General features: G+C 37.9%; 1 protein-coding gene across 3 annotated transcripts; it reads right to left on the bottom strand.

The window, feature by feature from the left end:
* Positions 1-1286: 1286 nt before the first annotated feature.
* On the bottom strand, positions 1287-22922 carry TCAIM (T cell activation inhibitor, mitochondrial). 3 transcript variants are annotated; one of them, XM_064506124.1, is made up of 11 exons: positions 22756-22922; positions 19868-19944; positions 16498-16633; positions 15788-15941; positions 14333-14579; positions 12685-12807; positions 10406-10503; positions 8179-8270; positions 7037-7269; positions 6384-6515; positions 1287-2578 (listed from the first exon to the last, which is right to left on the bottom strand). In XM_064506124.1, exons 2-11 carry the CDS (start codon positions 19894-19896, stop codon positions 2353-2355), a joined length of 1470 nt encoding a protein of 489 aa, XP_064362194.1. In that variant the 5' UTR covers positions 19897-19944; positions 22756-22922; the 3' UTR covers positions 1287-2352. The 3 variants fall into 3 exon arrangements, with proteins under 3 accessions (XP_064362194.1, XP_064362193.1, XP_025954432.1); XM_064506123.1 differs by lacking the exon at positions 22756-22922 and adding an exon at positions 22517-22672; XM_026098647.2 differs by lacking the exons at positions 19868-19944; positions 22756-22922 and adding an exon at positions 18909-19077 and having other exon boundaries at positions 14333-14503; positions 15843-15941.
* Between the last annotated feature and the right edge of the window lie 1690 nt (positions 22923-24612).

Raw genomic sequence — 24612 nt, 5'->3', positions numbered from 1 at the left:
CGCTCTACAGTAAAACTGATTTAGAGAGAGGATTACAAAAATAAAACTCCACGAAGACCCAGTCCTTACAGTACTGAATTGTATTATACAGACAACCTTAATGTTGATACTGCTCAACTTTTGAGCACTTAAGAGATTTTAACCCGGACCTCCTTAGGAACTCAGGAAAACAAACCCCAAAATCTGAAAAAAAAGGGGGGGGGGCAGGGCAAATATTCCCCACATGGCACCTAGCTGCTAGCTGACAACCTCTCTGGTGGTAGAGCAGCAAGGCCGGAGCTCTTTGGCTTATTGCACAGACCCAAGACCTGAGCCAGGCAACAACTGTCAGAAGAGCAGGCTGTCAGCCTTCTGCACAGGGGGTGACACATCTTGCCTGAGTTTTTTTGGCTACTTCCAGATTAAGGCATGGCAAGTATCTTCAGGTCCATTCCAGACTAAGTGTCTAATACTAATTATTTCCACAACTCCCACATCTAAGTCCTGTTCCATTCTCATTTGCCTGTCCTTGCCTACACCCATCACCATTCCAGGACTGGGTCCCCACTGCTCCTTTTCATGTGTCCAACCTCTTCAGGTTCTATTTCATAAGGGCGCTTTACAGCTAAGTCTCCTCCTCCAGCTAGTCCTAGTTTTCTTATCTAGTATTCAAAGAGAAAGTCCAATCTCAACAAATCCTAGCTTCTCCCTATGTCCAGCCACAGTATTTCTGTGACATTAGTCTCAGTCTTCCCTTGTTCTCTAGTGGGATACCTGTCACAGTCATATCCGGCTCTTGGGCCAGTCTACTCACCTTCCTTCATCAGATTTGTGTCTACTCTACATTCAACAGGACAGCAGCTTTTTGCCTGGATGCCAGCAAGGAGTCATTTAGTTTAAGAAAGAGAAATTGCTATGCTCAGCTCCTATTCCAGAAGATACTCCATTTCTGAAAATCTGTTACAGGGAATATTGCTGGGCTACAATTGGACTGGCTCAGTTGCTCAGTGCAAATGGGACATGGACAGTATCATCAACACTAGATGGAATGAGGGGAAGTAATGCTCAGTAGAGGATAACTACTTCGAGATTTTAGTCAGAACTAACTAACAAACCAGAACTCCATCAGCTGATCTTTAGAAGTCTCAACATTTTAAAACAGACATAAGTGTTTGAGATCACAGTGGAGATTCTTTTGTTTTAAGTTTGTCAACATAATAAACAACTTGAAATTGAGCCTTCTGACAGGAAGAATCAGATAACCACAACAAATTCCCTACTAAAGACAAATGTAAATACAAGGCATGTAAACATTAGGCAATTCTTTATTTTTATTTATTTATTTATTTACCAGTTTTCATAGGTAAATTCAAGTCCAGAAATGTTAAGCAGATGATTTTTCTGAAAGGATTTTTTGCAAAGTAGTAGCCCAAATACATCATCTCTTTTGGCATGTATTACAAGGAAGAAATATCAACATAAATTTACACCTTCATTTCATATTATTCAAGGAACAGAGTCTGAGTAAAGGTCCATGTGTTTGCTCTGTAGAGCCTTACTGTGAACTCCTGTCTCTCACTGAGAAGTACTTACTCTTGCAAACAATCCCACACAAATCAATGCTTCCTTTCCTTAGATGTCACATTAAACCACTCAGGCAGTAAGTGCTTGCAATTTGTTAATAGTGTACATAAAAAGGATGGTCTGTATTTATGGAACAAATGATGAAAACCAAAAATAGACTGACTTTTTCTCTAAAGTAACTGCAGACAGCACAGCTGGCATATTTGGAAATTCTAAGGCAACAACATTGGATCAGTATATGAAACTACTGAAACCAAAGTTCAAGGTACTGCTTTTTTCTGCCAAGTAAAAATATTCTGATGTAAGTTTTCTTTTTTATTCAGTAGGAGGCAGCAATATGAAATGCCAATATTGCCACCAGCAGTATTATGTACTCAACTTCTGCATTCAATTAATCCCTTAAGATATGTAGTGTTTGGTTGGAGTGGAACACTCCTCCCTATATATAAGTATTGCCAGATAGATTTTTCTTAAATATATTAAAAAACCACATGTACATTTTTGCAGACTTTCATAATTCACTACGAAATGCGATTCCACAACTGCTACCCTATGCTTGGACTACTACAAGCGTATGGAAGATGTACAGATGTCTTTCCTAGAACTGGGAATACTGCATATCCTGCAGATTGTCTAGGACTCCAATCCTGTTTGAGCAGCAGTAAAAAGTAAGGGTTTTGGTTGAATACTGGTATCAAAATACAGATTTTAATAATTTACTCTTAAAAACATTCATATTTATAGCCTCTTACAGAAAATAAACAATTCATCTGATTATCAGATATGTTCTCAGCTTCTCCAGTTCCAAGGTATACAGAGGTCTCCATCCTGCAGCACAGAGTAGAAATGCGAAATGCAAAGGTGCATGCCTTGTAGGTATGGTAATGATTCTTCTAGCAGTCGCTTACAACAATCTATCATCTGCGCACTGGAAACACTGGGTTCCTTATACAGCCGATCCAAAGAAAATTTTTCAGTGGAAGTACTGATTAGCTCCTTTTCAGTAATCATCAACCTAGTAAATGAAGATGACATACAGTGACAAAATTAGGATGTGCTCTCTTCAAAAGAAACCCTTGAAATAAGTATATTCATAGATTATATGCATATAAACAAAGGTATCACTTCTTCATGTACAGTTATGGCACAGTTGAGGTTTCTGTGCAAGTCAGTACCTGTGTATACTTCAGAGGTTAGACTGGACAAGCTTTCATGGCTACATGCAATAGCATGCCTATGAAGAGTCATGTCTGAAAACCTGTGTGACCAAATTTTTGGGTGACCAGGTAATGATAATATACCAAAAGAAAAATCCTCTGGGGCTTCATTTTTACAAAGAGAGATGGAAGTTTTTCATCTTCAAAGTTTTAACTTTGAGAATAAAACCAGGTTAATGAGTCAGCTGAGTAATGACTCCTTTATCTTAACTAAGACCCTGTATGTCACCTACAACAATGGATGTCGGGTACAGTCAACTGATGTATATTAATATTATTAATATCTTATCAACTGCAGGAAGTACAGAGAATATTGTAATCCTAACTTACAGATGAATTTTTTCCATTCAGCCCAGATAAAAAGTAGGAAGAAGACAGACCACAAGGCAAATTCAGGCTCCTCAGAAATAAAGTTAATCTAGAGAATTAAGAGTCACTGGAACTGCGGACCATTTGACGTAGAGACAGTTCAGGCTGAGCAAGACATACTAGCTCAGGCACTGTGCCACATTATAGCTGTATTTCTTCTGGAGCCAGCTTGGTTGTAGAAACACCACAGTCACTGCCCTACAACATGGAATCTGAGCCAACAGGCCTCCGTGCCTCTGACCTGCCTGTGTGGAACTAGCCTGGGTACGCTCAGCACCTGGAGATGCAGCACACAGAGCGCAGAGCAGCAGCTGTGCACGGGGTCAGCTTGGATACAGCTAGGTGGATGAGCATTAGCTGCATCGGAGCTGAGACAATGCTGTCCGCATTTGGTAGCCCTCCAGATTTCAGAAGAGAGAGAACTGGACACTGTACCACACACACACAGAGCTGGTGCTACATCTCATCCAGTAAGTGCTACTGTGAAAGCACCTGGAAACAAGAGGCAGATTTGTAGAGCCAGTGGGATATGAGTCAGCCCAAGCTGACCACGGACACAGCTGCTGTGGCTATTTGACCTCAGAATGACTCAGGTAAAGGCATTACCGAAGGGGCTCAACACCCCTCTCTCCAGACCTCAGCATGAGATGTCAGTGCAGCACTGCACTGTACCATATGGAGGCACTCAGATTGCTTTACAAGAACTCAGCCCAGTTCTGGCATGGTCAGGGCTGAAATGGAGTTAACAAGCTAAACTGGAGGAAACTCTGCACCATATGTATCCATGCCACTCTCCTGAGTGCATTCTCTAATACCTTTGATCCAAGTTTGATTGTTACATGAAATCTCAAGTTGCCGTTCCCTTGAAGAATAGAAAGTTAGCTGTACGTAGTGAGAACTGCAGGTTTCAGTCACTTCCACAAGGAGACTTACACCTCTATCACAATATGAAAGTGGTACTTTACAAAAGAAAAGTAGATTCTTGCTAAATCTTGTATTACTAAAACACTGACATTTGCCACACAGATAACACAATTCTCTCTTTAATAGTAGTATTTGAACTCTTCACTGCAACAGGTCATACAAAATTCCAGCTATACTATTTACTGCATGTAAAACACATTCATCTGCATGTGCAAAGTAAATCCTGTACATTTCAAACTATTTTCCTCTACTTGCAGCCCATGTAACAACCACTGCTGTGAGCTGCACTGGTTATTCAAAGTGAGTATGTAAGAATTAAATGGGTACACAGGAGGATAAGAACAATCTGTCAGATGTACTAAAAGGGTTTTGTCCATGCAAACATTAAGTGGAAAGGAATTTTCAACTCCAATAAAAAGACAATTAAGGGGAAATATGACATATTTATGTAATAAAAAAAAGCAGAGGTGATAAATACAGAGCACACTATTTCCAACAGCACAACAGCCAGAGAATGCCATCACGCCATGGGTCTATAAAAAAAGAACACCTCTCTCCTCCTTCACATGCGCATACTACACTTAATTAAACTGTATAATTTGCTGCCACAGGATATTTTAGAGCCACAAAATGTAAACTGGCTCAAAATGTAATTAGACAATTAAGAGAAAAAAAAAATCTATTGAATGCTCTTAATCTATACTTGAGAAAAACACTTGAAGCCGAAACATTATCTCGTGTTAAAATCTGGGAAGGAGTTTAAAAACAAACAAACCAAAAAAAACCCAAAAAAACCCACCACCAACCAACCAAACAAAAAAACCCACTATAATTTTGCCCCATTGATACAGCCTTTCTCTAAGCTAACGAATGATAAGGTTTAGACAGACCTTCGGTCTGACACAGTACAGCTATTCTTAACTATTTTATACCAAGCAGCAATCATCCAACACACAAAGAAGCTGAAACATTTAGCTTAGCTCTTACTTACTTAAAACAAAGTCATTTAGAGTATAAGGAGAGCACCACAATTCTTCCATTACTAATCTGAAGATGACTTTTTCCTGGGATAGGTGTCTTTGATGGGTAATTTTTGGGTGAGGAGGGAAGGTAAGTAAGTTATCAAGAAAAAAATGCATACCTTTGCTACAACATCCCCCCCAAACCCCTACATGGACAATACTTCTCTAGCTATCACGTACCAAAGGAAAGGTATTCTATAGAAACTATTCAACAATTATAACCTATACTGGAATAACAACATATCTTGAAAGCTGGGTATGGGTTCAAACCCACACAGCTTATGGGAAAATCCCAGCAATCCTCCATGTTCTATCAAAATCCATCTCCCAGATCAAGCTTCCCAAGGAACAAGATCTAAAACCATAAAGTCTTCAGAAGGCTTCATGCCCACAATAACCCTCACAAAACCATCAAGGTCTGTACATGACACATATGCTCATGGCAAAATGTGATGTATCAACAATCCATTAAAAGCTATCCAAAAAAGCAAAATAAGCTTTCACTAACAACCTCTAAAGGACAGTAACATCCAGTTACCTATGGAAATGTTTTATTCAAAATAATCACAATATCCCCACTTCATGCTCTTGAGCCTCAAAGGCACGTACAACGTACAAGCTTGAGAACAAAAATTTACAACTCTGCTGGACACTAAAAGTCATGAACTTAATATTATACGCTGATACTATGACATATTATAGTAATCTCTCTCATCTTGCTACCATCTATGGCAGTAGCAGAGTACAAGGAGGTACTTCCCTCCTCATTCTATCTGAAGTTTGTTCTCTTCCCCTTATAAGGTGCTAACTAATCCTTTTCTCATTTAACTGTCATCTAACAACTAGTAATAACAACAATTCTAAAAACAATTGAAGCCAACCAGAGTTTTGATTATGTAGTTTTCTTGCCACAATGTAAGTAACATTAGTAGAAGTTTGTTGCTTTTCTTTCTCAATAAAAAGGTCTCTTCCTTAAAAAAAAAACCCTCTCCTCTTGCAAAGCAGTTGTGAAGAAAATGTTTTATAAGCAAATATATTTTATTTCTGAATAAAGTACAACTATTTCTGCAAGCTGAAGGATGGGTCCTGTCTAGCAACTGTTGATGCTCACTCAACACTTAAATTTTTAGCTCAGTAAAGCTGACAGGTAAAGTTCATTTTATACACAGAAGTTTTGAAAGAGCAGGAATATATTCTTCAAGCTTCTCTTACTACTACAAATAAAAAATATGACATACAAAAAGAAGATTTTCATGAGCTAAATGGATTGAGTTACATGAACACTTACTCTTCCTTTCTTTTCAGATTCCGTCTTGCTTCTTGTGCTTTGGCAATAATAAACCATTGAAGAGTTGCTGGATCACAAGCTGTTGGGATTGTAAAGTGTCCTAATTCATGCAAGCTTGGTGCATATCTACCGCTGTAACGAAACATGGTGGAAGTTAAAACCAAAGTATCATTTTTGCACTAAAATATTTATATGAACTACTTTCAGAATGAAATCTGAAGACAAAGGTAAGAATATCAATTAATCATAATCAGAATAATTGATAAAAAGATCAAATTTGGTTCACGAGAATACAGAAGTGTTATACATATTTTAAGTTTTTAATGTTTCAGAAGCAATTCTGCCAACAATACTCAAAAAATATATACACCATAGCCACAGCTGTTGACCTGACAGCACAAAATCTTTGATTTAGCTCAGCACAGCACTATGAGATAGACAGAATTTTGACACTCTAACTTCACTGAAATACGCATGATTTCCTTCAATCTGACCCCTTCCAAACCCATGAAAAGTCACTTAAAACCTTTAGAAACAAAATAATTGCTGAAATATGAAAGTCTGTGGTATGGTTAGTTTTCTTATTAGTGAAAGCTAATGTAACAAAAAAAAGAGAAAAAGCCTGAAAAAAAAGCTTTCCTGCAAATACGTACCTTTCTAAAATCATTTGCAAGCCTCGTAGACTGCGAGGATGAAAAGGTAATCTACTGTCAAGTAATTTATTGTAGAAGGAGTCCAGAGTGTCATAGTACTCTTCCAGTGTCAACATGGGTTGCAGCTCTTCAATATATATTACTTGTATGCCTCCCAGAAGTTGGCTTATCCGATCCTCCAAGAACAGCATCCTTTTTTGAAGTTTATAATAATTTGGCAATCTCTCAAAAATCTGTGCGCACACACACACACAAACAAAAACACTTCCTATGTTACACAGCATATAACAATTTTAAGACATGAAAAAATTCACAAGAAACTATTGAAAAAAAGAGACTCTTAACAGTACAAACATGGAACACAAGGGAAAAAAGTTCCAAAGAATTCCCCCAAATGGGAATTCTTTGGGCAAGATATAATGGAATGAGCTTATAAGCATTTCCAGTACTTACACTACAAAGGAACTGAAAGGCTGTAGTAAGATTGACAGGTGTCCTTTATCTCTGTATATACAGAAATTTATAGTCCCAGATTCAAAGAGTTTCTAAGCTGAGGTGTACATAAAATGTTTACCACCACAGTTAGAGTGGTTGAGGTACACCACATAGAGTCAGTGAAAGTTTTTTTTGCCAGACTAATCTCTATCAACTCTCCAAAATGCAAAGAGTCTCTGTGGCTGGAACTAGTTATTTCCAAGGACTTGGTTGATAACTAGTTTTGTTTCAAGTCTGAAGGGAGGGGAAACAGGAGGAAGACTCCCTATCTCTAGTTTACAAACCTATGTCTGGAAAGATTAAGAAGTGTTCAGACCTCTCAGTCAAGACACAGAAGATAGGTACTAAGGAGAAGGCTGGAACAGGGAAACAAGTGAAAAGTGACAGTCTGTATTAGCAGTCACTCCTTATCATCTACCCAGTTATTACTAGAATGCAATTATGCATACAAAAATACTCTTGCTTGAGTAAGTCAAATGATTTCAGAATAATCTACTGAGAAATCTGACAGAATAGTGGAACCGGAGCAGCTTCTGGCACAACAAAAATTAAAAAATATTTTGGTTAGAGTTTTTTTTTTTTTTTTTTTAAAAAAGGATGTCACAACTTAAAAAGAGACTTAAGAATCATTCACTTTGAACTCTTACTTTGGTCCAGTGATGATGAACATCCATGGTCCCCAGCATTATGTGGCCTGCTGCACTCATACCTGAACGGTCTGTAAATATCAATGTGCGTCCTAATGATTAAATAAAACTTTTTAATAATTTTGGTTATTGTAATTATTCTCACATTTATTTAAGATTTAACCATGTTACTAATATGTCAGAGGCAAAACATTTTTTTCAGCACAAACAAAAATGAGCGGGTGATTTCGTTATTCTCAAAATTTGAAGAAGTGATTCTTGAACACTCCAGTTCAAGGATTTTTCATACAAACTTTAATTAGCATTTGCCTTCTCCCTGTTTAAATTTAATAGATTTTTAGGTAACTAGATTTATTACAAAGGCTAATTTTAAAGTAAGAGCAAGTCTTAGCAGATAGCTTCTTTAAAGAATCTGTATGAGATATATACCCTAAGAAACACATGCTATAGACTTAAAATAATTTTATATGAAGAACCAATTTGTAAAAGTTGGTCAAAGAACTATAAGAACAACCATTCAAAACCATTTCCAAAAAGCTCTGGACAACTCGGTAAAATCAGAAATGTCTTCATATTAGATTTTGTTTAAGAAAGAATAGAGATAACATAAAAGGCTAATACTAGGTCTATTCTTAGGTGAAATCAGTTTTCAGTTTAGATTTTTGTTTGTTAAAAGCATAGAACAAAGATTCAAGGATGTTTTCAAAATTGTTTTGGGTAAAAGCACAGGTAACTGTTTACCACAATAGGCTTCCACAAAGTCCTCAGTGTGAAGTATTAATCTACAAGAGAAGGCTTAAATGGATGACTGGAACGTAACAAGGACCAAAACCACCAAAGAGTTAAAAAAGAAAGAAAAAAGTATGAATCCTTAACTCCGTTCCCATAAATGGATAGATGACAACTGGTTAAGTTATGCAGCATGAACCTTGCATGGTCATAACCATTTGAACTACTAAATAAATGCTGCACGCTGAACAAATCATAAGTTAAAGCAATGCTACCAGTAGTTCTACAGTAACTAAAATCTCAAGATAAAAGGGCATGGGTTGCCTTTGCAAAGAATACTATTGGACTACTGTAAGAACAGAATATTATTCCACCTTTGAAGTTAAGCTTTGCAAGAATTACACAGTTGAGGTTGAAATAACTAATCAGGAAGCTCTAAGACAGAAATAAAAGAGAAATAAAATGGAATATAATGGCTTCCAAATACAAGACCAATTACTTCTCTTCAGGAGTCTAGAATGTGAAGGCAGCTGATACGTTAAAAATGTATCTAGGACAGAAGTGAAGTCTCTGGCCTGTCAGGGTTGAACACACCCCTCTACATCAAAATACTGACATTTTACCCTGCCCTCAGAAATCAGTTTTCCAATATCCTTACAACGGAACACCACTGACTTTAAAGCATCTAGTCCATTCTCTTACCTCAGTGCAAGATTAATTGTACCTATATAATTTCTGACAGGTGTTTGTCCAATATATTATTAAAGATCTTCAAAGATGGAGATTGACTTTTCTAGCACTTTACATCCTTAGCACACTCAGGTAAAAAACTAATCTGAAATCTGATACAATAAGCAATAGGTTTAAGTTGTCCTAACCTCTCTGCCTTCTGACAAAGGATTAAATGAATCCTCAAATGAAAGCCACTCAAAACCGAGAATCTGAAGAGAGGCATAAATGCGGAGTTACAATTAAAGCAGAGAGCTACTGCCATAGGTCAAACAGGTACAAGAGAAAAATTATCAGGTTTACAGAATATTTTAGTTTTTCCTGAGATGATACATGTGTGATAACGGAACATAACACCACCATTTTAAAGAGATTTTAGTAAGTCCTCCTTACAGATTATTGGCTCTTTGGAGAACTACTAGCACTTTTGTGCTGGCTCTACCATAGGTAAAAATCTATTGCTACCTTCCACCCTTTCAGACAAACAGTCTGAATTTTTTGCTTTCATTGGCAGTACTTAGGCTTGCAGGTAATAATAAATAAAGTAGAAGCTGAGTGTAATGAGCAACACTGTCAGGAAAAGTCACTTAAAAAAATACATTGTAGTTTAAAATGCGAGTTCTCACCAGTATTTTAGTTAAGTCCAGCAGGTTTTTACTGTTACCAAGAGCACTTGCGAAAAGCAGTAGAGCAGCCTGGTCATTGAAGACTCATATGCATCTTTGAATCAATACCATACTAGAATATATGAAACAAGTAACAAATATACCTTTAACATTTTTTAATACTTCAGGTCTTTGTTGGACTAAACGACCTAGACTGTGTAGCTGGCTACAGCGATGAGCAATACCCCAGCTTCTCTGCCACCTAAGTAAAAACACAATTGAGAGTACTTCATTCTCAACATTACATAAACAAAATTGCAGAAGTTGAGATACAGCTGAGAGCCTTAAAACACAGACAATATCTCACACAGAATAACACTTCTTGGACAGTAATAAAAGCAAAGACCCTACTGAAAAGCTGTCCATGTCATCTGCTATTTGAAGAGATAAAAGTCTAAAATAAAAAAAACAAACAGAATCTCTCAAAGTGGGTGCCAAGAACAATATGGAATAACAACAGATAAAGTAAATGAATCTAGGAAAAATAAATACAAAAGCTAGTAGATGGAATAGAACTTGAAAAGCAAATCTCTCCCCTACTAAGAAGGGGAAGAGTAAGTAAATAGCAATATGCAACCCAATATTTGTTCCAGTCATGCGACATGCAGTTTGTTTGCACACTGTGTAATGTTTGTCTAGAGGAGCAAATACTGTATACAAGGAAGTTGTCCCCCCCCCCCCCCCCAAGACATTACTATGATTCTGATTGTAACTTGCTGGTTTTTTTTTAAACAGTATTTAACAGTGGAATAATTCTTGTTTCTATAATGTTTCTGTCTTGTTTCTGTAATAACTCTGTTAAACCATGCACGACACAGGACTTACGTGACATTGGTGACTTTAAATATACATTGTTTTGATATTTCTTTCATCATACACAGAACAGATGCACTAGTAATTAAATTTCAAAAAGTTTAAATTGTAAAGTTGTCCCAATACATCAAAAAATTATGTTCTTGATCTTTAGCTAAACTTCAGGCTGATTTAAAACTGCCTCAAAGTGGGAAATTATCATTCCTCTTGTTTAGAGAAATCCATTAACTAGCAAAAAGCCACCTTTGGGACACAGAGAATGGCACTATATCATGACACTCATAAGGCAACTCAGTCTATTATAACATAAGTCATTTCAATAACTATTTACTATTACCTAGTGAAGGCCAAAGTGGTATTACTAGTACAGACTGGAATGTAAAAATGTGGTTTTCAGACTCTATCCTCTCTTCAGTTGTCCTAAATTTATACATAGAATAAAGCTAACAATCCCGCTATTTTTCAAACCTCTGCAAAAACTAGCATTAGGCTGCACGAATAGCAGTTTCCTATTAATATAGTTACTTGCCAGATTTCTGACAACTTGCATTCCTTTCTAAATTGTGGAAGGTTAATATTTAGCTCTTTACAGAATGTAGTAGTTTTAGAGCATTTTAAAAGCACAAACTATAAGAAAATTGAATATAAGCCATGAATAAAAACAAACTCATGCATTTAATACTGAACATAGTTCTAGAAACTTAAAAAAACCCCCAAAAACAAAAAAAACCCACCACCAACAACCCCCCCCTCCCCCCACCACAGAACAGTTGCAGAGGATTAGAAATTGTATTCAGAAAGACTGGCTTCAGCCTGAGGAAGCAAGGTCCTCTACACAGTGAAAGGAAAAGAAGCATGACTTCAGAAGCTCCAGTTCTCTGGAGAATCTTATTCTTTCCTGGTTAAAAGGAGAACTTAACAGGTTAGCCTTTGATATAGTCCTCCAAAGTTTGTTCTCCCATTGGTGAACAGACTTTGGAACATTCTTTCTTTAACTTTGTCCCTTCAAATGAGGATTATGAAGTATTTTCTGAAAAATACTCTGAAGAAACAAGAGCACAAACTGTACTCTGCCCTCTAAAGCAAACAAATCTCTTCCTCCTCTAGAATGTGGGAAACAAAATACCAGAGAGAAGGGCATTTTTATTAAGACTTCACACGGTGTCAGTAAATACCACGTACAAAGCTGCTTTTCACTGCTAACGTAGTTATCTTAGTAAACATGCACTTGAACTTGGGGAAAGCAATTTAATCCAGCAAAATATGCAAATTAAAGGAAATGCACAGGTCCTATTTGCTTACATGCTTGCCTCAGTTCTAGCTTGTGTTACTAGTCAAAACAATCTCTTGCCTTACAAATGCTACATCTTTTTGAGTGGATTCTAACTGGAAACTTTTGTCCCCGTGGACAACTTCTGGGAAAATCTTACTCAGTGCAACAACACTTTAACATATATGAAATATAGCTGTTTTGCTGGAATAAGCTTTCAAAAACAATGGCACTACATTACACAACAATTCCTTGCTTTGACAAGTTTTTAATGCAAGTTCATCTGATTTAACTTATTACCTGATATCAGAGAGCTGGAGTTGATGAGAGAGTTCAAATTTTAAGCGTTCTAGTTCTTTTCTAAGCGGTAAACTCTTCTTCAGCTTTTTTACTGCACTTTCTTCATTATCATCTAACCAGGATCTTAGAAAGGGAAAAACAAAGTAGGGCATGCCATATTATTTGTCATGCAAACAGTACAACTAACCGAACTCCTTATGTTAACTTGAAATAAAACATTAATGTTATCAGGTAAAGGTAAGTTTTAAAAGCAAAGAACAGAAACTGAAACTGCTAAATGCTTCCCCTTGAGATTCTATAAAAGAAAACCTAGTGTTTAACGTCTGATGGGGAACTAAGCAATCAAGTTGAACAGCAATACTTTGACAGTGTTAAAACCGTAAGACCTTTCTGAGAGGTGTGAAAGGTGTAGAGCAGCAGATCAGTGTGATTTAGGGGGAGAGCATCAAAGCATAGTGCTTTAATGAAAACTGAAGTACTGTACTTGTCTTAAAAAATAATAATAAAAAAAAAATCAAGGTGATCATAATGGACTATCAAATAAGAGAGAAAATACTAAAGGGCCAACTTAAGTAACTCTTACAGTGCTGGGATGAACGTAGATACATGGGCCAAAGTTTTACAGTTCTTCAGTCAGTAATCGCAATCAGGGAAGCACGACTCATGGAGCACTTTGAGACTTTCAACAAGTAGATTGTTCTGTTTCTAGAAGAATACTACTTTAAGACATTTAGCACTTGCTCATAGCATGACCCTGGAAGCTAAGTCTTGCTCTTATTTTTACAAAAACAAATACTGCAATTCTTACTTTATAGTGTAAGAGAAAAAAATTCAAACTCAAAAATAAGAAGAGAGGCCCAAAGCCCAAATCGTCAAGTATTAAAACCAGACTCTCAATATGTCTTCTATAAGATTGTCTAATAGGTTAAATATGTTTTACTGCACCACATAATATAGTAGTTTTATTTGTGAGATGCTAGGTAGGATAATGGGTATCCTTTGCTCTGAAGATATTATCACTTCAATTCTGTAATTTAATCTAAATGGCACATAATTCTCAGTTATAAAGAAGGGTTTGAGGTCAGGATTTCCCATCTTGCCCCCAAATTAGCAGATACAGTTTATAACAACCAACTTCTAAATCACATGTTGCACTAAACGCAAGTTTATTATAAATAATTGCCTAGATCTAAACATTAAAGTTGGTGTATTATCTCTTTTTTTGCAGACTGTGATAATGAAATACTAATGATAAAGATTATAGGCTTATAATGTTGCGTTACTGAAGTCCTCTAAGATGTGAGGAGCTATTTATAGGAAGTGAAATGTCCTGCCTCCTTCTGAATTGTCAGTAATATTCCATGAAACTGAAAAACTAGATTAACCAGACATGAATGCTGGGCAAAGAGACGGGAATGCCTTGGCTTAGCTGGCACTATAGTTATCCCAGGAGATCATCTGAACTCTTTTTAATTATACCAGTAGAAAAGTGAAGAAATTACATATTGGATGATAGTATTTTGTATGGTTTAGAAAGACTACTGATTGCCTTCAAAAAAAGAAAAAAAACACAGCAAGAACCCAAAACAGTATTAAATAAGACCGATTTATTCTACAAAAATATCAATTAAATAAAAGCTTTACATACATTAAAGTTGTTTCCACTCTCTGGGCTTGTTCTAGTTCTTCCTCGGGATCTTTGAATCCAGTAAATGAATAGTAAGTCTTATCCCATTTGATAGGTCTGTTCAGCACGGTTTTTGCTTCCTTGCGGGACTGAGAGTTCACATTCAAACTCTGAACATGCTCCGTAGATAAACTGCAGGAATTGAGAATATCTAATACTGTGCTCAGTAGGTCCCTGGTATGTAATGTAAAACTGACTGCTCGAAACCCTATAAAATACAAGTCCCACAAAATTAGCATTATTTAATTAAAAATATTTTTAAATGCATTCACGCTTCTCTCATCTTACAAGAGCTCAAAAAGGTGTGCATAGGTAAGCACGTGGAAATTAAGATGAAACTGTTATTTCAATATTCACTGCAAAATTCAAAAGCACAGTTTAACCTTTAAAACTGTACAGGTCCAAAAACAGAGAGCTATTTCAGCTACCTGAATCTTTGGACAAGTTGGAAGCTTAGCCACAGCTGAAGTGAAAGCAAAAAAAAGATGATTTTCATTTAGCAGTGGCAGTTTTGTCCAACAGCTCTACACACAATTTATATTATTACTAATAATCAATTTGGATACAATTCACCATAGAAATTAAGTACTGTAACAATTCTTAACAAACTGAACAAAAGCTTCAAAAACATGCACTTGCTAAAACTAAAGCCCAGTAGTTACGTGACTGGACTAACTGACCCATTATAAAGCAAGCCAGTTTTACAGTCAAAAGCAGAACACAGCTGCCAGTTCAAGTCTTATTTTAAATAAAAGTGGACATACCACTAGTATTTTCTTGAAGAACAGTGTATTTTTTGTGTTCTAGCAGTAGGATCCCTCAAAATTTGCTCAAGGTTTTGGACCAGCAGGATACAGAACATAATGAAAATGTATGTGACAGGTAAGGCAAACCAGTTCATTTAGAGACAAATTTGTAAAATAAAACTAATCAAAACAAGTATTCCAAACTCTCCAATATTTTCTGTAGTCTCAAAGCTAAAAGAGTATATGGTAAATTAAAATTATACAATTTCTGCTTTCAGAATAAATTCATACTGATTCTACAGCACACTGATATCGCATTACTACACATTGTCTGCAATGAGAAAAAGGACCTAACTTTTGCTCCAGTTAAACATGCACAATGATATTAAAAGCAGTAAAATTATCATTTACTTCAATGTATGTTTTTTACTTTACCATACTGTAACTTGACCTCGATGTCACCATAAATTCTCATTCTTGCAATATTTTATTTAAATCTTAAGATGTGTAGTTACTTGGGATGGTCTTAACTCTGTGGCCTAATGCATATTTTCATGGTTTGACAGGATTTTACTCAACTGAAAAGTCAGTACGACAGTGTAACACTAAGGAATGGCCTTTTTAAAGAATTTTAACACAGGAAGATACATTCTACACGACATAAAAGCACCTGAAGCACTGAAGGATTCTTGAACATTAGAAGTGTTTGGTTCACTTTCTCTTACATAAAAGGTAAGATGAGTTGGTTTAAAAGAACGAAATCCCGGTTTCTGCAGATTCTCCAAGTAACCATTTAACCTCTTCAGAGAATTTTCATTTACCTCCTATTAAAAAAAAACATTGCAAATGATGAATTTGGCAAGAGTTTTCATCTTACCTTTTTAATCTAACATGCAGACTTAGTTTTTAAAAACTGCCAGCTGCTCTTAATGAACAGTCATATAGTTCATGTTCTCAATATAACTGAATAATTACCTTGCCCAAATAAATTGCAATGACATATACACTGGTACATTCCTATAACAGACTCCAAAAACATCATTTTTGAGGCTTTCAAGCTTAAAAAAACTCCAGTGTTTTCAAATATAATGCACATTTCAAAGTGGTAAAGAAAATAATATGTATTATAACCAGCCTAGAAGGAGTCAGGATTTTCTTTATACAAATTACACAGAAAATATGACTAATAAATAAATGATGTTTGAGGGATACATCCTTGTTAAAAATAAACTAAAAAAAATTTTTTTTTGTTCTTTGGTAACAATGACATTCAATTCTAAAGTTAGCTAATGTTCCTCTAACAGTAGTAAAAACAGCTAAAACACTTCCATCTTTGATATATGCCACATTTACAAAAAAAGGTCACTGAAAGATTTTTACCCTCTCTTTGGGATGCTGGCCAAAGAAATCTGGATGCACAGCAAAATAGAAAGGTCTGAGAGCATTGATGGCATCAGCTCCTGACAGAGATCTTGACTGAAGAATGCATTGTGGCAGTATTTTCTCCAGGCATAACCTAACAAAATAATAAAAAATGTTTACCTATGATGCCACTAATCAAATGGCAAACTGATATAAATTACATTAGAATATGGGAATGGAGTAAACACTCTGAACTGAAAGTATAATCATTTAAAAATGGTATTTTCAGTCTCAGTGCTGGATTTTTTTTTCCCTTGTGACACACAAAGCCATGTTTGTATGGAGCAAAGTTAACAGGTTTCAGAGATGGTGGATGCTAATGACTGATTTATGACATTTAGATAAGTACAATAACATTTTTCTCTACCTTCTCAAAGTCTGATCAAATGAAAATTCCCCAGTCAAGTAGTTCTTTTAAAATGACAAAGACTGGTTTTGGTGGCAGATTTTTGTAACAATTCCTGAAGCTGCTCCTGAGAGCCAAAGCTTACATACTTTTGAACCTCCAAATTAAAAAGCAAACTGCCAATATTTCTCGAGAAGTGTCAAAAGAGCCTTATTTTTCAACCAGAAGTAATAATAGTATTTCAATCAGAAGTAGTCCTACATTTGTTTCTGAGGTTCATGTACTCATGCTAAACAAATTCAATCTTATTTTCCAAGCATTTGCTTTTACACAAGACTTTATCAAGTAAGAAAACACATTTTTTTTTAACCTTCATTGAAAGAGAAGAAAACAAGGACAAAAGGAATTTCAGGGGTAGGAAAAGTTGTTTTAAAATAAGAGTAGAAGGAAAGGTTATGTTGAAGAAATTCTAGGAAGTTCAGAAAGTACAAAAGACTGAATAACTCCAATTATGTATAAATTAAACAACAGTTTAAAGAGCACATTTGTGTAAGAGAAGACTGAAATGGAAGGAATAACAAGTTCTGGAGCGAAGATCATGAAGGTTTCCTCCCATAGCTCAAAGCTGATGTTCAGGTTAGCATCCTAATTACCAAAAGATTATTTAATTTTTTTATATTTATATAAAATAAATATATATATATATTTTTTAATAATAGTTTTTGCCTTTTAACTGATCTCACAGGCTAAGAAATTCATCTGGTCAGTTTTCTCTCTGATCTACATTCATTTTAGTTTACAACTCAAATGAGTAGGGCTTCTCTTCTCACAGTAGCATTCATTCAAACTGCAAGCCCCAAACAAGAAAATGTATAGCAGGTAAGAGGCAAAACTGCTTCCCATTCACACAAAAAGAATGGCTACATTAAGTACTAGTAAGAAAGACTTTTATAAAAAGCTATTCACTCAGCACCCTAGACCAAGCAATCATCTCAGACACAGAAACATGTGCGAACATCTTCTGCCACCTTTCATTAAAAAAACAAAAAACAAGAAACAAAATGTGCACTGGGAAAATAAGCAGTATTTTTTGTATTAGCAAACGGTAAATGACAACAATGGAATTGTCAAGAGGATGTGATAACCCTTACTTTACCTTTTTTTAGGTAAGGCTGACAGACTTTACCTGTCAACCTTCCTAGCCCTTCAATTAGAAATGTGGAAATAGCTAAAGCTAACTGTTTCTGTCCATAAGAGGCAGGCAAATTATTTAACAAGTTTTTAAAGTCAGCTTGCTGATAACAGGAAAGGTTTTTGTAGAAAGGTGGGAAGGAAGACCTGTAATTTAAGACAACTGATAAAATTTTGAACTGTTATGACCACAGACAATTTTCAGAAGTGTGGATTAAATAGAAGAAAAAAATTCTTTGGCAAACACCTCTGCTTCTTTGCTAGCTGCATCTGAAAGAGATTCCAGGACTAGCCAGCATTGTAGTTCATGATCCTAATCTGAATAGCAGGAGGTGGTGAACTATCACACCAACACCATGCTTTCATGAAGAGTAAAACCTCTCAATAAGAACATGGCAGAGTTCCTCAGCAACAGAGGAAAAAACTTTACCCACCCTGGCAAGAAAGGAAGCAAGGCAGACTACATAAAAATCCACTCAGTCATATCCATTACTATTTTAGATCCAGAAGGACCAAAAAACCCCCATCTTCCTGAGGAAAAAAAAGCCCAAGTTCTCTTCATACTTTTCTTCTGCAGCAAGTGAATGGAAGCAGTAAAAAGAAAAAAAAATATTTCCAGAAGAAAAAAAAGAAAGAAAATTAACCAGTTACCTACTTGATGGTGGCTTTGATTAACAGGCACGCCAGAAACCCACATTCTACCTCCTTCTAACTGCTGGGTCTAGTAAGCAGCTCAGTTCTCTTTTTGCCTTGTTTTAGATCATTTCCCATATCCACACTCTAACTATACTGCAAGCTGTTTCCAGTAGTTTGGAAAAAAATTCCAACATACCTGTAAAATATTAATCATTTCCTCTGGTATTGTTCCAGAAAAACGGCCAAGTATGGATAACTTCAGTTCCCTTGCTTTGTATCTAAACAACACTGTCATGGGAGTAGGAAGGCTCAGGATTCTAGCCAAAAGTCTATTTTCAACTTGCTTAAAAGAGAAATGCTCAAAGGCCAAAATTAATCTGTGTGACAGAAGGAAGAATTCATTCAGTGAAGGTGAAAGACAGAACTCTGAGGCATCCTTCAAATGAAGTGACAAAAATAAATGAATTAAAATGAATTTAGAGGGAGAAAATGCACAGAAGATGCCTGTGGCTTCTCTGACAATGAGCAACAGATTGTTCTAAGAGCTTTATTCAGATTGAAAGAGATGAGAAAAGATTCATGTTAAAATCAAGGTCATAACCTCTTTGAGGAGAGCCATCTTCACTTTATGAAAGCTATGAAATACAATCTCTACTTGAACGCATTATGCAATCGTAATCTAGGAGAGATTTAATTTATTGATTAAATAATTCCCTTTGGTTTTTTTTGCCACAACTCTCCAGTGTTTAACATTTTTGCTCATATCTTTGGCACTGAAAAGCTTTGTTAAAATTAAGCTCATTATTACAGATATATTCCTCTCCTTTTGCAATGCTGAATTTTAATAACTCAGTAATGCAATAATATATCAGATATCATATTCAGCTTTAGAATACCATTTTCTCATAATTCAGCCATTTTAAAACCTTTGTTTTGTATAGAGCCTTTTTGATATCTCACTGGAGCACAAGCATATGGCTTTGGGGATTTTCAACTGTGGATACTATGTTGAAAACTTAAAGCTGTATAGATGGAAAAAGCCAAAGAAATAAATATTAAACAAAAAAACACAGTCAGCTTCACGTATCTTTAAGTCACAAGCAAACAACATTTATACATATGCTAAAATTAAATTAGGTCAGCAACATACCCTACCTTTTCACAGCTCTCAAACAGCAAAACATTTCAGCAACTCAACGCTCAAGCCAACTTTCCGCCATCCACTAAATTCACTTAAAAACAAACAAAACAAAACTGTTTAGTAACGGCCACAAGTACTTTTCCCTATTACTTATCAGCGTGTTCTCCAAACCCTAAGTGATAGCTTTTAAAGTCACAATAATAATACAAAATTGAGAAATTATACAAAAATACTGTTTTACATATTTCAGTTTTCTCTAGAGCTAATCTTGCAAATATTAAGTTCCTACTGTACTACGGCTTGAAGATGAACATTTAAAGATGTTCCATTTTAGGAAAAAAAGCATTAAAAATCTTTATTGAAAATGTTTACCACTCCTCCTGATGTTTAGCTTTTGTCTTAAATTTTTTGTCAAAGAAAGAAAAAGAAAAAGAGAAGCTTCTTTTAGTACTAACACATACCAGTTAGTGTTATTCTATGTTATTTTTCACTTCTCTGGGTTCAAAATTTCCAAACAAACGATAATATTTTTAAAATTACAAACCAACTATTTTTATGGGAGCACAATACAGGCCAACAAAGGGAAAGACTCTGTCACACAGTAAAGCCTGAATCTCTGTCAAAAATTTACTATGATTCAGAAAAATAAACCAGCAATTTCTACCAGAAATAGAGCAGCAATTTCTGCACTATACAACTGTAATCTAGTGTTTTGAAAAAGGAGATAAACCACCTAGCACATCAGACTGCAGACACGTATCTAATTATTAGGGATTAGGAGGGAATTTCCCTATCCTCAGCGTTTTCTAATATGTTTTCAGTGCACTTTTCTTTGCACTCTTCAAAATAAGGTGCACCCACTAAGTTTGTTCCTTTGAAGCAACTCAGGTGAGCGATTATCAAAGAAATAACATTCCTGTTCCACTGTAATGTGATAGTTACTATGACTATTTTGCAAAATACATGGAATTTTAGAAGTGCATCTTAGTAAGACGATTGTACTGAATTAAGAATAGAAATTATTTACCACATATTTCACTAGAGGAAAATAAAACAGGCTGAGAAACAACATGCAGAGCCAAAACACCCCCAAAATAGTTTACAAATTTTATGTTTTCTGATTTTCAACCAGGTGGCATGATGATAGCCATTTTATTTTAGTGTCCCTAACAAATTTTCTTAAATCATAAACTGAGTGCACTAAAAAACTTGCTGGTAATAAAACAGTTTCTCTCTCTCTGTAATCTTTGCTTCAGGGATTTGGGCAGAGGATGGAAAAAAACACAAGAATCTCACTAATCTGTGATGACACTTTATATAACCAAACAAAAACAAGACATTGTGTTACCCCCTTTATAACTCAAATCCAGATTGTCTGGTTTCAAGTATTAACCTGCACTTGGTTCTTAAGGTAACATGAAAACAATGGTATGTAAATAAGATAAACAGCTGTGTTCAGAAAATGAGCTTCAATGAAAGTATTTAAAATTAACTTGTTAACTGCTTAAAAGAATGGAAGCTTTAGTAATCCAATCACTAGTATTTTAACAATTTAAAATATAGCCCTGATGCAATTGATCACTTTAAAATTCTCTTAAGACTTTTTTTTTTCTTTGCTACGGTTACTTAGGTCACTGTACAACTCTCACTAAGATGTTTCTTAAGCCGCCCCCCCCCCCAATTAAAAAGGCATCAAATCAACAGTACAGCTCCTGCATATGCATAATGAATGCAGATCTCAACAAAGGCCATGCTAAGGGCTCTGGGTTGTACGTTGAACCCGGAGAGGTAGATCAGAACTCTACCAAGAACAACAGCAGCAAAAAAACGTAAAGCTGCACGAGCTGAAGTATGCCAGAAAGCATCTGCCTGCTGCGCAGAGAGGCAGTCATAGTCCATCAGCTACGTGAAGAACCTCACCACTCCTCTGAGGAAATTCACGGAACACTTTATGACAAAATCAATTTTGGATTCTTGACTTATGATGCTGCCCATTTTCTTAAATAGTAACAGCAGCTATCATAGGTAAGAGACAGTAAAGAGCACCAACATAAACATCCTAGTAACAGATGTAGGTCGGGGGGTGGGGGGGGAAGCAGAGTATTACAGCAGAGTAATATGCCAAGCTTCTTGGCAACGAGCCGAGCCAAGAGGCATCAAAACCACGAAAACGTGAGGAAAGAGGAAAAAAAAAAAAAAGAAAAAAGAGAGCGAGAGAGAGATTTTGGCCCGCTCTTTGTTTTTAAGCCACCTCACAGCAGCGGCAGGCAGACGGCACCCCGGGGGCGCCCTCGCTGACCCAACCGACGTCGCGCGGCGGCCGCGCGCCCCCGCCCCTCCCCCCGCCGGCGACCGTTGCGCCGCCCGGCGCGGCCACCTGTCGGGCCTGCCGCCGGCGTGACGAGCGGCGCCGCGGCTCCCACCCAGGCCGTGTGCGCGGCCGTGCGCGTACCGATGCCCGTATGAGCCTGCAGCCACACACACACACGGATGCACGCACGTTAACACGAGCGTGTCCCTCATCTACGTGCACTCGCACACGTCGGCACACGCTCCCTGTGCAAGGAGCTGCCCCCCCGTTTCCCCCCCCCTCAAGCCGCCACAGCCCCAGGCGGAGGCCCCGCCAGGGGGTGAGGCAGTATTAGAGCCCGGCCGGATTTTACCCCACAGCCGAGGAACTGCCCGCCCAGCAGGGGCTTCGCTTCGTCCTTTCCTCCGGCAGCCGACGCTGGCGGTTTGCAACGACCGTAACGGACTCCCCCACCCCCCGCGCAGGGGGGAGGGGTGCGGTGGGGCGGGCGGGCGGGCGGGCGGGCTGCCTGCCTGCCTGCCTGCCCGCCCGCCTCCCTCTCCCTCCCCTTCCTCCCCCCCTTACAGAAGGGCCCGCCCCAGCCCCACTTACCGCCACGGCCGGGCAGCGCCCCCTCCCTCGGCCGCCCGCCGGGGTTCGGCCCCCATCGCCCGGCGCAGCCACCCCGCGACAGCCCCAGAAGGGAGGGGGCGGGGCGACAGCCGTTACGAGAGCGGGAGAGGGAGCGGGAATGGGAATTCCCGCCGGGGGCGGGGCCAGCGCGCACGCGCGCGCGCGCTCCCGACGCCGCCGGCGTCTCCTTGGGCGGCCGCTGCGCCGCGGCACCCCGCGCCCCGCCCCTGGGCTCCTTGGAGGTGGGGGGGAGGGGCCGTGCACCGCCTCTGCTGCGCAGGCGCAGCTCACCGGGCCGCTGCCTTCCCTCAGAGCTGTTGGGTGGCGACGCGCGGCTCCCCTTCGCCCCCTCCCCCGTGTCACATGCCGCGGGAGAGCTGCCAGCCTGCTGCCCGTCCCCTCAGGGACGGCGAGCGGGCCAGGCAGCGTCTCCCGTCAGCGAGCGGACGGGGCCTCCTTGTCTCGGCAGCGAGAGCCCGCCGGGCATGCCCGGCCTGGAGGGCAAAAAATGACATTTTGGGCTGCTCTGGCGCCCCTTGCCTCTCCCTCCTCAGCCGCCGTGAGAACAGCCAGGAGTCTGCCCCCTCCCGGAACCCCCCAGCGACTTTATTAAAAGTCTGCGGTGCCGTACCTAGATGCTTGCATTTTTATCGAGAAAAAGGGACGCAATGAGAATGGCAACTTAGCTTCATGCAGCCTTTTCAGGCAGCGAGGACTGTCTGGAGAAGGTCTTTAAATCGATAGCTTAAAGGCCTCGTGGTGCTTTCTCCAACTTAGAAATAACTGGTTTTCAGTGCCTGTGATTCCAACTGTAGAGGCAAACAATCCCTTAAAATGTATTCAATGTATAAATTACAATAACTGAAAATTGGCCAACATACATGCACAACTATTTCACTCAGCCTTTTTTTAAGTAAACACACTAAAAGACTCCTTCATTTTTGGGAGAAAAAAAAAAAGAGGACCCATCAGGATTCTGAGGATTTAGAGCCAGTACTGAGTGCTTTCACAAAACAAACAGATGTTATACATGTGGGACTCAAGGATTAGGTAAAATACAAACAATAAGTAGTCACTGATTTGTGCTTCACCTATTACTGTCGTCCCTGGTTACATATTGCATCCCATTTTGTAAATCTGAGTGCAAATATTGCAACCATATCACAAGAACACGTAACACAAGCTGCAAAGTAGGAGAAAACCTATTCCTTTTAATTTCTACTTTTAATAGTAGAATATTTCTACAGTTTTTTACTCTGCAACATTGAAGGGAAATCCCTGAAATGAGAAATCTCTACTCTTTTCAAAGAGAACGAAAGGAGTTATCGAAGTACTCGCATGTATTTCAGAATTTCCTTCATTCTGCAGGAGAATACCAAATACACAAAAAATCAACACCTGTAGTCAATACAGAAAAAGCACTATTTTCCTGTAGTTACCAATGCTAGATATATGAAATGTGTGTATTTTTCTTTCAAGGTAGTTCATGTCAACGAGAAGCTGATGCAGAGACATTCAACTTCAGAGCAAGAATGTTACCTATTGCTCGTGAGTTCAAAGAGAGATTAACTGTTAGAGATTGGAGTTATTTGCATACAATCTATTAAGTTTCTGGGCAGAAAAGGTTAGAAACAGGACTGACAAGGTTTAGAAACTATCTGTAGTTCAGTGAAGCTTTAAATCAAGCACTCTCACAACCCTTTGGAGATTTGCATAATTTTCATAATATGCCACGTTTTTGCCTCCCAATAGAAGCTATCAGTTATGTAAGCATATTGCCTGCATAATTATGCAGATGGGATAATAAATTTAATTGATTCAACAGAAAAGTGTGCC

Source organism: Dromaius novaehollandiae, chromosome 2 (assembly GCF_036370855.1).
Source record: "Dromaius novaehollandiae isolate bDroNov1 chromosome 2, bDroNov1.hap1, whole genome shotgun sequence".
NCBI classification, from domain to species: Eukaryota; Metazoa; Chordata; class Aves; order Casuariiformes; family Dromaiidae; genus Dromaius; species Dromaius novaehollandiae.
The sequence above is the reverse complement of the archived record's forward strand: the minus strand, read 5'-3'. Positions and strand labels throughout refer to the sequence as shown.

Excerpts from the sequence above, each read along its gene's own strand:
- TCAIM (XM_064506124.1), bottom strand. The coding sequence starts at position 19,896 with ATGTTTTGCTGTTTGAGAGCTGTGAAAAG. Across the intron at positions 8,271-10,405 it reads AGTATTAAAAAATGTTAAAG|GACGCACATTGATATTTACA; the intron begins GTATATTTGTTA and ends TTTAATCATTAG. Across the intron at positions 6,516-7,036 it reads TTGCAAATGATTTTAGAAAG|CGGTAGATATGCACCAAGCT; the intron begins GTACGTATTTGC and ends GTTTCGTTACAG.